Below are 13,121 nucleotides of genomic sequence, written 5' to 3' on the forward strand. Positions count from 1 at the left end.
AACATTGTAATTTAGAGTTACATTTTGAATGAATGCGCCTATGAATTACTTTAACAGTTGGTCAGGAATGGAGGGATTTTGTTTTTCTACTCTTCCAAGTAAAACTTCTGCATATCTAGTTGTGATTCACTAGAGTTATTAGTTGGATCGATTCCGTAGAATGTACAGGTGGCTGGAGGGACTGGCCTTGAAGCGAGCTGCACACAAGTTTTTGTTCAGTCATTGATAGTTTGAAATCATAAGCTGGAAAAATATGAAATTATCTTAAAATGGAATTCTCGAGAAGACGCAGGTTTAAAATATTATTGGTTTATGACTATAAAATTCATTTCGTTTAGAGTGCAGTAAATTCTCACTTGAAATGTGATTTCTGTTCGAAATGAAGTCTAGATTGCATTACAATTTGTTGCCGTTGATCATTTTGTGGAACGTGTAATTCTGATTAGCAGAAATTACTTACAAAGTACATTTTGAGGAAATTCAAGATGTTGAAAGCTAAGCACATGTATTTATATTCTAATTACCAGCTATAGGTTAGATGACACGTTTTATGCCGTATTACTTGCATGTTCTTTGTTGGCGGGACCCATCTACATGATCTGTACAACTTGTACTATAAATGCAAGCAGAAGCATCTATTTTATAATTTTATATATTCTTGTTTTAATTTGGCAGAAGTAGGTATTTTATTATTTTATGTAGTTAATGTTTATTAATGAGTGAAATAAAGTCATCAGTTGCAATTATTGTTATTCTCATTTTACACATATTTAGTCATTTAGGTAACCTTGAACAAGGATTACCTGTTCGAGTTTTGATCACTGAGCAATGAAGCTACCCTGATTACTGTTCATGCTAGGTTGCTCTGTTGTATTACAAGTGGTAAGTAACTTTCTGATTGGTTAGTTTGCTACTTGTCTGTATAAACAACATAGATGAACAGCATATCAGTGGTGGTCATTCCGTTGGAGCTTCTGAAGGGTGCTGCTCATGGCATTGCATTAAGAAAAGTGCCTGATGATTATTTTGCTTTAAGGAAAATCTGACTTGGCCTTTATCCCATATGAAAAAGTAAATAGATTTATAATATGGTTAATGTAACAGTTTATTTTATATGTACTCTCTATATTTCTCTGGAATGTATGTTGATGTATTTTAGTACATTTTAATAGGTTATCAAACTGCATATTCTTTTATGAGCCTATCGTTCTTTCCATGCGCTTGTCTGTCTGTCTGCTCTCTACTGATGCTCTAAACGCTGATTGTTGTTTAGGTCTTTTTTATCCACTATCTCTCTAGATGGATAATTAATAAATATATGGTGTTCAAGTTATTCGTATTGCATGTACTGTAAACATAATCAATGTAAACAGGCAGAACAATAATGCACTGATGACGGTATTATTTATTGTTGTAGTAAATGTATTTTTATTGCATTTTAGGGTGTAACAAAGCAGGATAAATGTATCAATCTCCACTTATCAGCCTCAATGCACAATAAAACCATATAATAACAAATACTGGACTTGTATCGTGTATTCAGTGAGTAGAAGGCAAGTGCTGTAACATAGCGAATGAAAAAGGTTAAACGGGGAAAATTGCAAAGATATTAGGGTGTAAGAGTACATTTTGCTAGTGGAAAAGAAGTATTCGTCGTCTTGGCCTATTGGCTCTGATTTTGCATTTTGATTTCGAAATTAGTGTTTAACTGACTTGTATAATGGGATGTCTCTGAGAGATGCGGGATAGCCCTTGGTTAAAATATATTCTTATGTATTCTCGAGAGCACGGCTCATAGTCCAAACCCATTCTCTTTGTGAATCGTTATGAACATTTCTGCTAGATAAATGTATAAATGATCAGAATGGTATTCTCAAAACCGCATGTTTCACGTTTGTTGTCATAAAGCCACCGCTGGATATTGCGGATATCACGTCTCAGTCGTTTGCTTGGTTGAAAGTTTATTTTGTGATTAAGTGAACTCATTACATCGTCAGCTTTATCATCTCTACTTTGGAATGGAACAGATTGTTTAGTTCATTCAGACAAATCTAATAAATCAGAAGTTCCAGCATTTGTTGCTTGAGCGCACATTGTTTGTTTATAAGAACAAGTGGTTAATAACACCGTAGTTTTTTAAAACACACGTTTCATGCAGTATGAAGCAGTGCAGTATGGAGAAATACTGCACGATTCTGACAATGTAAAAGTAACTGGCATTAAGACATTGGTATATAATAATCAGAAATATTATTCTTGAAACTTTATCCGAACATTAATCCTGCCATTGACGTTTATTGTTTGTTTTCCTAGTTATTTTGAAACCGAGGACCAGTAAAACAAATTCCACATGTGCACCATATATCACTGAGCAAGAGCTCTGAGTCTGTTATGGAAAAGAGGGGTATTAAAGATTGCTAACGAACGGCTTACCTAGCAGTCTGCAGGCTCCAAAGAACATTTTACCGAATGGAATGTCCTGACTGTACCTGCCGATTTCCGTGGCAACCATTCCAGGATGGACACAAGAGATAGTCACATTGGAATTCTTTAACCGTCTGTTTAGAATGTACATCTGCATCACCTTGAATGTTAAATATAACATTTAGTGGCATAGGAAAGTTGGACTAAACATACAAAAACCTATAGGTTTAAGAGACTCGACACACATACACACACACACACACACACACACACACACACACACACACACACGCGTACACACAAATCTAAAACAATATTTAATAGTGTGCGATTCAGTGAAAACAAAACTGCACAATCAAACCATCATTACAAGAATTAAAGTATTGCTGAAGTTAAGTCAGAGTAGCAGTTGCCGGCTTAAAAATTGTTTTGTAGCTCATTAAAATGCGAAGTCAGCAAACAGGATTGATTAAGTATAACACAAATTTGAGGTCGCATTACTTTATGTTCGTAATGAAGTGGATGGGTGGGTGGGTCGATGGATGGATGGATGGATGGATGTGTGTGTGTGTGTGTGTGGATAGATGTGTGTGTGTGTGAAATTTTGAAGTTTTTACATTCAAGCAGACTTTTGTGTGTCTGATTTTACTTTATATTATCTAATTAAAATAATTATTTGAATTAACACTATATTGTATTCAGCCATGTCTGAGCGACTTTGCAACTGACATTACAATAATATAATGTGAGGTTAAGTCCTTCAAAGAGGTTGCCCTGTATAAATGAGCAACACATATATATCCAGACGAATACATGCGGTAAGGGGCCATCTATTTAGTACGTACATGTACGCAAAAACTCTGGCAAGCTTGACCCCTAACCCCTCCCTGAACATATGCATACTTTTTACACCCCCACCCCCATCTGCGGACGTACGCTTGACCACCCCACTCCCCTCAATTTTATAGAACGGCCTTTATTTAATCCACGCAGAAACGACCAAGGATTAATAATATTAACGAGTTTAATAAAGCATAGTCTACTGACGTTGAATGTCTGGCTGCATCAAAGAAATTAAGCTGCGTAGCTTTAAAAAGTTTGTCTAGTGTCCGCTACAATTCAAACGCTGACTGACCCCAGTCGAACAGGTTACTTATTAGACAAATTATTTCGAGGTTTCATCCCACCCCCGTTTCATATGCGTACGTACATTATCAGTAGACCCCCATACGCAAAAGTATACATTTGGGTTTACCCCCTCCCCCCTCCATGCGTACGTACTAAATGGACAACCCCTAAGGAGTAAAATAATAAAATAAAATAGAGACAAAGAGACAATACATATAATTATATTGTTATAAAAGATATACAATTTATCATTTAAAAAACATTGTAGACAATTTTATATAGTGCATTGGTATTAAGGCCATTAGGATACAAAGTATCTAACTTATGAATCCAATAAGTTTGTTTTATGAGTCTATTCATGTCGCTATGCACAATATCTATCGGCATGGAATAAAAATCCAGTACAGAGTGATTATTGGTGTTAAAGTGTGTTGAAATATTGGAGGAAAACTGAGAACATGTTGGACAAACACTTCAACAAGTTTATAAGAGAATGAATAATCATCACTTTCATAAAAAGTTTTACAGAGATCCTCAGTTTTCTTTCATGTCAATAGATATTGTGCGTGGTGACATGAACAGAGGCATACAAGAAACTTATTGGATCCATAAGGGGTTGTCCATAAAGGACGTCGCAGATAATACCTGTTTTCCTACCCCCCCCCCCCCCCCCCCGCCCTTGTCAGCTTTTGTCCGCATTTGGCTTACCCCCTCTACCCAGCTGCGGACGTCCCCATTTAGCATTATACACTGCTCTATGGTCTGACAGTGTAATGGCTGGTGCTCTCAAAATACAACGCTCACTGATCTCATCACAACATTTAGTTCAAAACAAAGAAAGAAAAACCCCAGAAAGTTCTTTCTTTAAAAATGTCTTAATTCAGGACATAGAACTAAAGTTATCATCTCACAGAAAGCTAAATTCGATAGACTGTCAATGTCTTGTACCACTTCAACAAACGCAGGCTGTAGCCAGTAAATAAAGTTGCGAACAACTGGCAGACCTCCATCACTGCTTTCAGTTGCGGAAATTGATGATGCAGTTGACATAATAGCGCTAACAGATTCAGGCTCCACAGCGCCGACGTGTGCCACTTCAGCTTGTGTGCTTACTGCTGCATGCCGGTGAATACGGGTATGATTGCGCTTCGCAGCCTGAGATGGAAAGTACAGGCCACACTGATAACAAACGCACTTCTCAAGAACATCAGTCAACTACGGGCAGTAAAAATCAAATGTATCCTCAGGAAGTCGTGTGAAGGTTACAGATGTAAATCAGCCAGTCGCCGATAAAGCGATTCAAACGTTCCACTGTTCCGGAGGCCTAGTGGTTAGAGCATCAGCCTCGGATGCGGGAGGTCGTGGATTCGATCCCCGGCCGAGTCATACCAAAGACTTACAAAAATGGTACTAACAGCTACCTCGCTTGGCGCTCAGCATTAAGAGGTTAGCGTTAGAACTGGTCGGCCTTGGTGTCAGGATAATGTGTCTGGGTGGGACATCATGCTACATGTCTGCGGTATGATGTCCCAGTGCTAGACATCACTATAAACTGTCACACTGCAGACATCGTAGCAATATGACTGAAAAATTGTTAAAGCTACGTTAAAAATCCAAATCACACACACACACGTTTAGATGACGAAAATTGTCTTTTTCTGTCTGTTTAGTTCTAGTTAGAAAATCTTGCAACTTCTTGGGTCTTCTATAAGCGAGAATTGGGTTATTTTTTTAAAGTGACTCTACGCTGGTTTTATTTGATCAATTTAGGAGACAATACTATTTATTAATTATACGACTTATATTAGGTAATAAAAGATTATATTCTATTGTGAAATGAATTATATTTTTCTCTATTTTACATTCTGGTATAGCGTTTTTACATGACATTTGATGACATGAAGAATATTCCACATATTGGTGAATATTAGTTCCCTTTATGTCAATATTTGTAGAGACAGTGTTATCAATATGTTTTATTAAATTTACATTTAAAAATTAAACATGTGTACTAGATGCAGTATAAGTAAATTTAATCGTCGGGTGAAAATGATTTAGGCGATCAATACATTTTTTCAGTGCTTTAGTTGAATGGTTCCAGGTCATAAATATGTCATCTAAATATGTGAACCAACAGAAGGATTAAACGTTTCGCTTAGGAAGAAAATATTTTTCTAATTTACCCATGAAAAGGGAAGCGTATGAAAGAGCGATAGGACTACCCATTGCCGTACCCATTTTTTTAAATGTATTTCGTATTATTAAATTGAAAAAAATTATTTTCCAGGATAGGTTTTATTATTTTATATATATCTTCACTAGATGGTGTGCTATTATTAGGATTGTTATCAAACTAATATCTCCACGCTGCAATACCATCTGCATGCGGAATGTTGGTATTTAGTGATGTTACATCTAATGATACCAGGATTGAGTTAATGAGATAGCTGTGGAACAGACTTCAACTTTTTAATGAAACCATTAGTATCTTTAATGTATGAAGGAAGTGATTTCGTTAAAGATTGTAAAACACTATCAATACATTTGGATAGGTTTTCAGTATATGAATTACAACCTATATAATGGATCGTCCTGGATAATTTAAAGGTAAATTATGGTCAGGATTTTTATGAGTTTTGAGTAATATGTAGAATTGAGGTGTACGTCTGTTGAGAGGGAAAGTTTAACATTCCTCATATACGGAATTCTTATTTTTAGCGATATCATTAATGCATGTTGAAATTTTTAATTTAATTTCTATTGACGGGTCTTCGTTAATATGTTTGCAGCATTTTTCATCATTTAATTGACGTTCAACTTCTTTAACTTAATCATCTTGATTCATGATAATAATAGTGTTTGATTTATCAGCCTTCTTAATCACAATACTGTTGTCATTCAGTAGATTATATAAAGACTTAATTTCATCCTTAGAAATATTACTTTGATATTGCTTTTGATGATTACCAGATAATATCTCTTTTGTGATCGTGTCAATATAAAAATATAAATATCAATCAAATATAGAATGAAAAAAAAGTTCGATTTACTCTGAATTGTTGTATGCTTTATCATTAAAAAAATTCTTTTAATTTTAGGCGTCTAGAAATTAAAAATTTCTTCAGCTAATTTAATGTTATTGTGATATTTTGGCTTGGGACAAAATTTTAGCTCTTTGCCTATATAATCATTATCAGTTAATCTTCTACGTGAGAGGTTTAACGTTGTTTCTTTATCTCTCTTAATTTGTTTTCTTCGCTTTTCTCTTTTTTCCACACTCTTCTACTTTTGAATCTGTGGAAAGGTTTATTATTTTGTTTTGTGATGTCGTCTCTATTAGCCTTTGTAAAATCTTTACTAGGTTTATCAGTGTCTTTCTCATGGTTACTGTTTCTGATAACCCCCATTTTACGGCTTCTGCGTATGTCTTCTTTGTTGTGACCTGAGGAGTCAAGTGTTTTCGCTGTTGTTCATCATGTTGATTCTTGTTTGAATTTACAAAATTCATATTTATGTTGACTCTTTGGTTTACTGATGTTGTGGGAGGTGCTATATGTGTATTGCTGTTCCTTGCTGAAGTTTCTTTGGGTTTTGAATACTTCCTTTCTTGCTGTTCATTACTATGTTGTTGTGATGATTTGCTGCTTTTCTGCTGCTGCCTTTTCAGTTGTTTATGGATCATATGCTGTTCTCCAGTTTTTTTTCAACATGTAGACTTTTTTCGTCTTTACTGTTTCGTAAATTGTTCAGTTTTCATTCTGCTTCAAAAGTATATTATTTGTCGTTGGTTCTGTTTCTGATATTCTTCTTGATTGAAACTGAAAAGGCTTTGCCCATCTATTTCTTCTTCAATTCATCTCTAACATTTTCCATCTGTTTTTCTACGTTTAGTAATATTTTTTTATTATTCTGCTAATCTCTTGCATATGTTTAGCGAGACTTTTTGCAACAGACTGTCGATAGAATTTTGGAATTCTTCATTTCGCTTCCTATGTATATTTTCAGTTTTAGACTGGGAAGGCTGCTTTTCATTTGTTTTTCAGATATTTTTATTATTTGATATTTCATTGAGGTCAGTACTCTCGGTGGATCATAAGTCGATGCGATTATGTTGTTGAAAAATGTCAGAATTGGGATAAAAAGCAACACAAATGCAGAATTTTCACAGCATTTTCGGCGTTGTGTTTTTTTTTAAATCCCAATTATATATATATATATATATATATATATATATATATATATATATATATATATATATATATATATATATATATATATATATATATATAAATTGTTATGACGATGCATACCATTTATGACGTTACGTAATGACGTATTTGCTATTTTAAAATAAAAAGACGTTTTCAGTTTCTTTGAAAACATTTCGTGCCTGAAGAAGCATATATTAAATGCGAAACTAGTTGCACCGAATTTTCGGCGTATGTATTTTCTTTTTCCCAATGAGGGAAGGAGAATATACGTGTAAGTCATGATATGTTAGGGTCACGCCAATAAGGTCAATTTGCTACAAAATTTTCGCTAATAGCATTCGTATCATTTTTACACTGCTATACACTTGAATAACAATTTAGGAAATTTAGTTGTTTCCAGAAGTTTAATAACAATTGTGAAATTTAGTGATTTAAAAAACAGTACAGACTCGATAATTAAGACTTATAGGTAAACAGTGATTTCTAAGACAGAACTCACAATAAATGAAAACAAAACAACAACAACAACAACAACAACAAAACCATGACCCCCCACAAAAAACCCCAACAAATCAATGAAATCAACAAGCAAACAAAAAGCCTTCCTATCTTAGTGCCATTTACGTATACCTGGTATAACTTAGATCTTCCATAGTAGTCCATCCTTCCAAATTTTTGGGGATCTCCACTGTAGTTAATTGTGTCCAAATCGAACTTAGAAAACGAATGCGCCGCGCTGGAGACATTAACGATTCGACAGTCCTCGCCTGAAAGCTTTATAATGGGCAGAAGGTGTGCCGTCAGCAAGAAGTGGCTCAGGTAGTTGACCTATCAATATAATACAGTTTTATTTATGTATGTATTGGGCAGTTCACACAAACGTAATTACCTTCTATTTATGAAAACTGCTGTTTATTATTATCAACTTATCTTCGTACAAAATGCTTTAATATTAAATGTTATTTGAGAGTAATAAAATGCAAATAATACTTTTCGTTTCAATATCCTTTTCTTACATGGAAAACTTTATTTTATTCAAGATTTTTGTGCCATAAAAGTTACATATTTTATCAGGGTACGAGCAACATTCAATATTACTTACAAAAATTTAACTTTTGACCCCCACCTCCAACCCTGGCGTACAATATTAAGGGGCCTTAACCTCTGTTGTATTCTACTTATCCTGGGGCAAATTAATACCTAGTTTAATCACCTTCTTTCTATCGTTACAAAGTTTGGGTTGCTTGGAGACGCAATTGAATGGCGGACAGATATTCATGAACGATCACAATATATGTACAGAAGTGGAGATGCCATCTGCTGACCAGACTTTCTGAGGTCATCTAATAATTCATTCATACAACGGTGCATATTTTGTAACAAATATTATCTTCAAACGTTACATACTGTAATCATAAATTAATTATTGCGGTTTGCTAGAGGCAATAAACATATACGACATGGAGCGAAACCCTTACCTGGAGCATAGTTTCGTATCCATCATTTGATTTTTCTGTTAAAGAAAAATGTAAAGTTATCAAACAGAATAACAATTTGCCTAAAGGAGGTTTGCTATGGATTGAAATAAAAATTATGCATAAGAGTGATAAATAAAACAATTCAAAGTTTTTTCTTCTTCTAAATTGCTTAGTGTTCACAAACCTTGGTTACTAATTAAACTGGGAGAGAAATATCGCGATTCACCCATATCGCGATTCACTCATGTCAGGATAAAATTACAACACACGCTATACTGGGACACGAAAAAGAGGGAAAAAACTGAAAGACACTTGGTAAAGGAAAACAATGCGAGCAGTGTTCTGTAAACATGCTCAAAAATTTAACTTTGTTGCATAATCCTTATTAGTCTTACCGACTTTCATTACATTCTAACTATCAGTTGTCAAGATATCCCCCCCCCAACCTTCTATCTTTCACGCACACACACACACATACATACAAGGCCGATTTCAATGGTTTGTTCTTGGTATAAGAAAGCATTTTATGTCTGAGAGGTTATATTAGTAAACTGTTCGGTGCATGCGTTAAGAAGAAGAGATGAACGCGTTTATAAGAGATGAAACCCGATTTCATATTTCCTTGGTGTAAAGTCACATGGTTAAAAGGATGCACAATATGGAAGTATAAGGATATACAAACGATTCAGAAGCTTGCGGAAAATGATCAGATTTACCAATATTGAACGATCACACACCCTTCCCGAATGTACTGGATCATAAAGATTATATTGATCAGGAGAATTCATATATATCAGAGTCAAATTGATAAAACCAGTCCAAGTACTTTAAATCTACCGATTCGTTCCTCAAGGGCATAATAAAAAGATACGAATGACGACAACACAAACGAGACAAGAAAAAAAACCCCACACAAATGAAACGTAATTATTATACAGAACCCACATAATGTATAATTGTAGATATCTACGAAACAGTCACAATTAGATCAAAGGAATCTAACATGGCATAATCAAGTAGGTCAGCCATTAAAAACTTGAGCAATTTATGGGCTTGTAGACAACTGTCAAATAAAATTGCTTCCCGGATATAGTATGTTATTGAACTGGCGATATGTGTGTGTGTGTGTTGGTTTTTAACGTAGCTATAACAGTTTCAGTCATCGCCATGACGTCTGCAGTGTGACAGTTTATAGCGACGTCTAGTACTGGGGGGGCCCCGAGTGGCCGAGTGGTCTAAAGCGCTCGCCGTTACGGATCACTGCCATCTCACCTCTGTCTGCGTGAGTTCGAGTCCAGCCTCGGCTAACGTTGGTACGTGAGAAAGCCTGCCAGTAGCTTCTCGTGGGTCGGTGGTTCTTCCCTGGGTTTTCCAGGGTTCTTCCTCCACCAATTATACTGGCCGCCATGTATAGCCTATCTTGTGCTGAAAATGGCGTTAAACCCAACAACAACAACAACAACAACAACTAGTACTGGGGCATCACGCTGCAGATATGTGGCATCATGTCCTATCCAGTCATATTATCCCGACATCAAGCCGACCAGTCGTAAAACTAACCTCTTAATGCTGAGCGCCAAGTGATGCATTTTTATGTTTTTCGTATGACTCGCCGGGGTTAAAGATAATGTCTCAAAACTAACAAAAGGTTTACTTTAAATCACTAACACTTTGTGACTAATTAACAAAATAAAATTAAAATAAAAGTATATGCAGTTTTATATCTGAAATTTTATTTTTTTATAAAAGTATAGAAGTTGAGATCACGAGTTTAATAAAGTATAATAAGAGGGGGATTTGAGTTAGTAACTGAGAAATGTTTTGTTTCCTTGCAAGAAACATTTGCATGTTTGGACTCTCCTTAATTTAAGCAGACGGGCTTTTCGTGTTCACAGCCAGCCAATGTAATAAGTTTATTTGGATTTCATATTTTATGTGCTCCATTTTGAGTTAGTTGCGACTCAAAGTCAAAAAAACGTGACTGAAAGAATGGAAGTAAAAAGAGAACATTCTGCCACTTGACTTCTGTCCATTTGCTTTGGTGTGTCAGTATGGTCGTTCTAATGTTTACTTTCTTTTTTCCTCAACATGTTGGACACTGCATATCTTTGCATGTAATGAGGCAGATCACATTGTCCGTGTTGTATGCTGTAGTTTGGTTCTGAATATTTAACATTTTACCTGTGACTGCTTGAGACTGCTATTTCTTTCTTGAATGTGTTGGCGCTTATTACCTGTTGTACCTTTATAAGGCTTTGATTCCGCAGCTGTTGTTTGATTAAAAAGTATCATTAATTTTTCCCGATTAGAAAATCACTCAAAGTTTGAGCTTCTGTGGAATGCTACAACCGGTTTGTGTGGAAAGATCCGTTTAAGAGGTTCCTAGGAGTCACTGGCTGGCCAATGAAATCAAATGATGCGACTTTCTTGAGGACTGAGTGAAACGTGAAGAGCAAGGGTATTCTTTATACATTATTTTTTCATGGGGCCCCGAGTGTCCGAGTTGTCTAAAGCGCTCGCTGTTACGGATCACTGCCATCTCACCTCTGTCTGCTAGGGCTCGAGTCTCGGGTTCGGCGAATGTAGGTATGTGAGAAAGCTTGTTAGTAGATTCTCGTGCGTCGGGGCTTCTTTCCGTGTTTTTTCTAGGTTCTTCCTCCACTATTTATACTGGCTGCCATGTATAGCTAATCATGTTCTGAAAATGGCGTTAAATCCTAAAACAACGTTATCTTTAGCCTTGCATTTTTAAGCGCGCTTTTTATATCATTTTTTTTTTTTTGGCTTGTCTCTTTGTACCGTTTCCGCTATTTACCGTCTGTATTCGCTTATAAGACGGGTACATCTGCTACAATCTGCGCTGAGTCAGATCTGCCGGCGCATAATGTGCTGACAGATTTAAGACTGTGCACTTTGCTAGGAGCAATAACTAGAACAAACAACATAGAGCCTGATTTGCAGGAGCTTTATGATAAGCATATCAGGATCTATGTTTTGTGCAGTTGGACACGACTTGTACAAGAAAATACACGGTATATCTTCTTGTAACCCCGCTTTCCAGGTTTTGGGTTGGTCTAATGCACATCTCATAGAAAGACGTCATCAGACTATATTCTTCTGGTTCTGAGTGACTGACTGTAGGGGATGTTCTGGGTGCAGTGCCGTGAGTGGCATTTGCATGTTAGAAGGTATTTACTTTGATCAGTCGGTTTTAAATAAATATATTTACGTAGCGTATTTGATCTAATGATAACGATTATTGGCCTGCATTTTGAATTTGTCTAGCTTTCTCATCCCATGTTGCCATTTAATTTCAACATAATAATGAAACCTACCCACTGGATTATTGCTTATAGGAACCAGACGTTGACTTTCTAATCGGATCATACACACGCATGATTACGAAGTATGTACACACATACATATATATAGATAGATATATATATATATGTATATGTATACATACAGATATATATGTATACATATAGATATATATATGTATATGTATATATACATATAGATATATGTATGTATACATATAGATATATGTATGTATACATATAGATATATATATGTATACATATAGATATATATATGTATACATATAGATATATATATGTATACATATAGATATATATATGTATACATATAGATATATATATGTATACATATAGATATATATATGTATACATATAGATATATATATGTATACATATAGATATATATATGTATACATATAGATATATATATGTATACATATAGAAATATATATGTATACATATAGATATATATGTATATGTATAGAATAGATACATACAGATACATATATATAAATATATATATAGATACATATATATAAATATATATATAGATGCATATA

The 13,121-nt window shown here is 35.0% G+C and overlaps 1 protein-coding gene across 1 annotated transcript in view; it reads right to left on the reverse strand.

Moving 5' to 3' along the window:
- Nucleotides 1–13,121, reverse strand: part of LOC149772647 (polyprenol dehydrogenase-like) — a 30,712-nt gene that overhangs the window by 5,688 nt on the left and 11,903 nt on the right. Inside the window, exons 4-6 of the mRNA XM_089947526.1 lie at nt 9,242–9,276; nt 8,394–8,591; nt 2,434–2,584 (exon numbers count right to left, since the gene is read on the reverse strand). Coding sequence (XP_089803652.1) covers nt 2,434–2,584; nt 8,394–8,591; nt 9,242–9,276 — 384 coding nt within the window. The remainder of the gene's footprint in view (nt 1–2,433; nt 2,585–8,393; nt 8,592–9,241; nt 9,277–13,121) is intronic.

Source organism: Sinohyriopsis cumingii, unplaced genomic scaffold, assembly GCF_028554795.1.
Source record: "Sinohyriopsis cumingii isolate HCF-2022 unplaced genomic scaffold, ASM2855479v2 utg001311l, whole genome shotgun sequence".
Lineage (NCBI taxonomy): Eukaryota > Metazoa > Mollusca > Bivalvia > Unionida > Unionidae > Sinohyriopsis > Sinohyriopsis cumingii.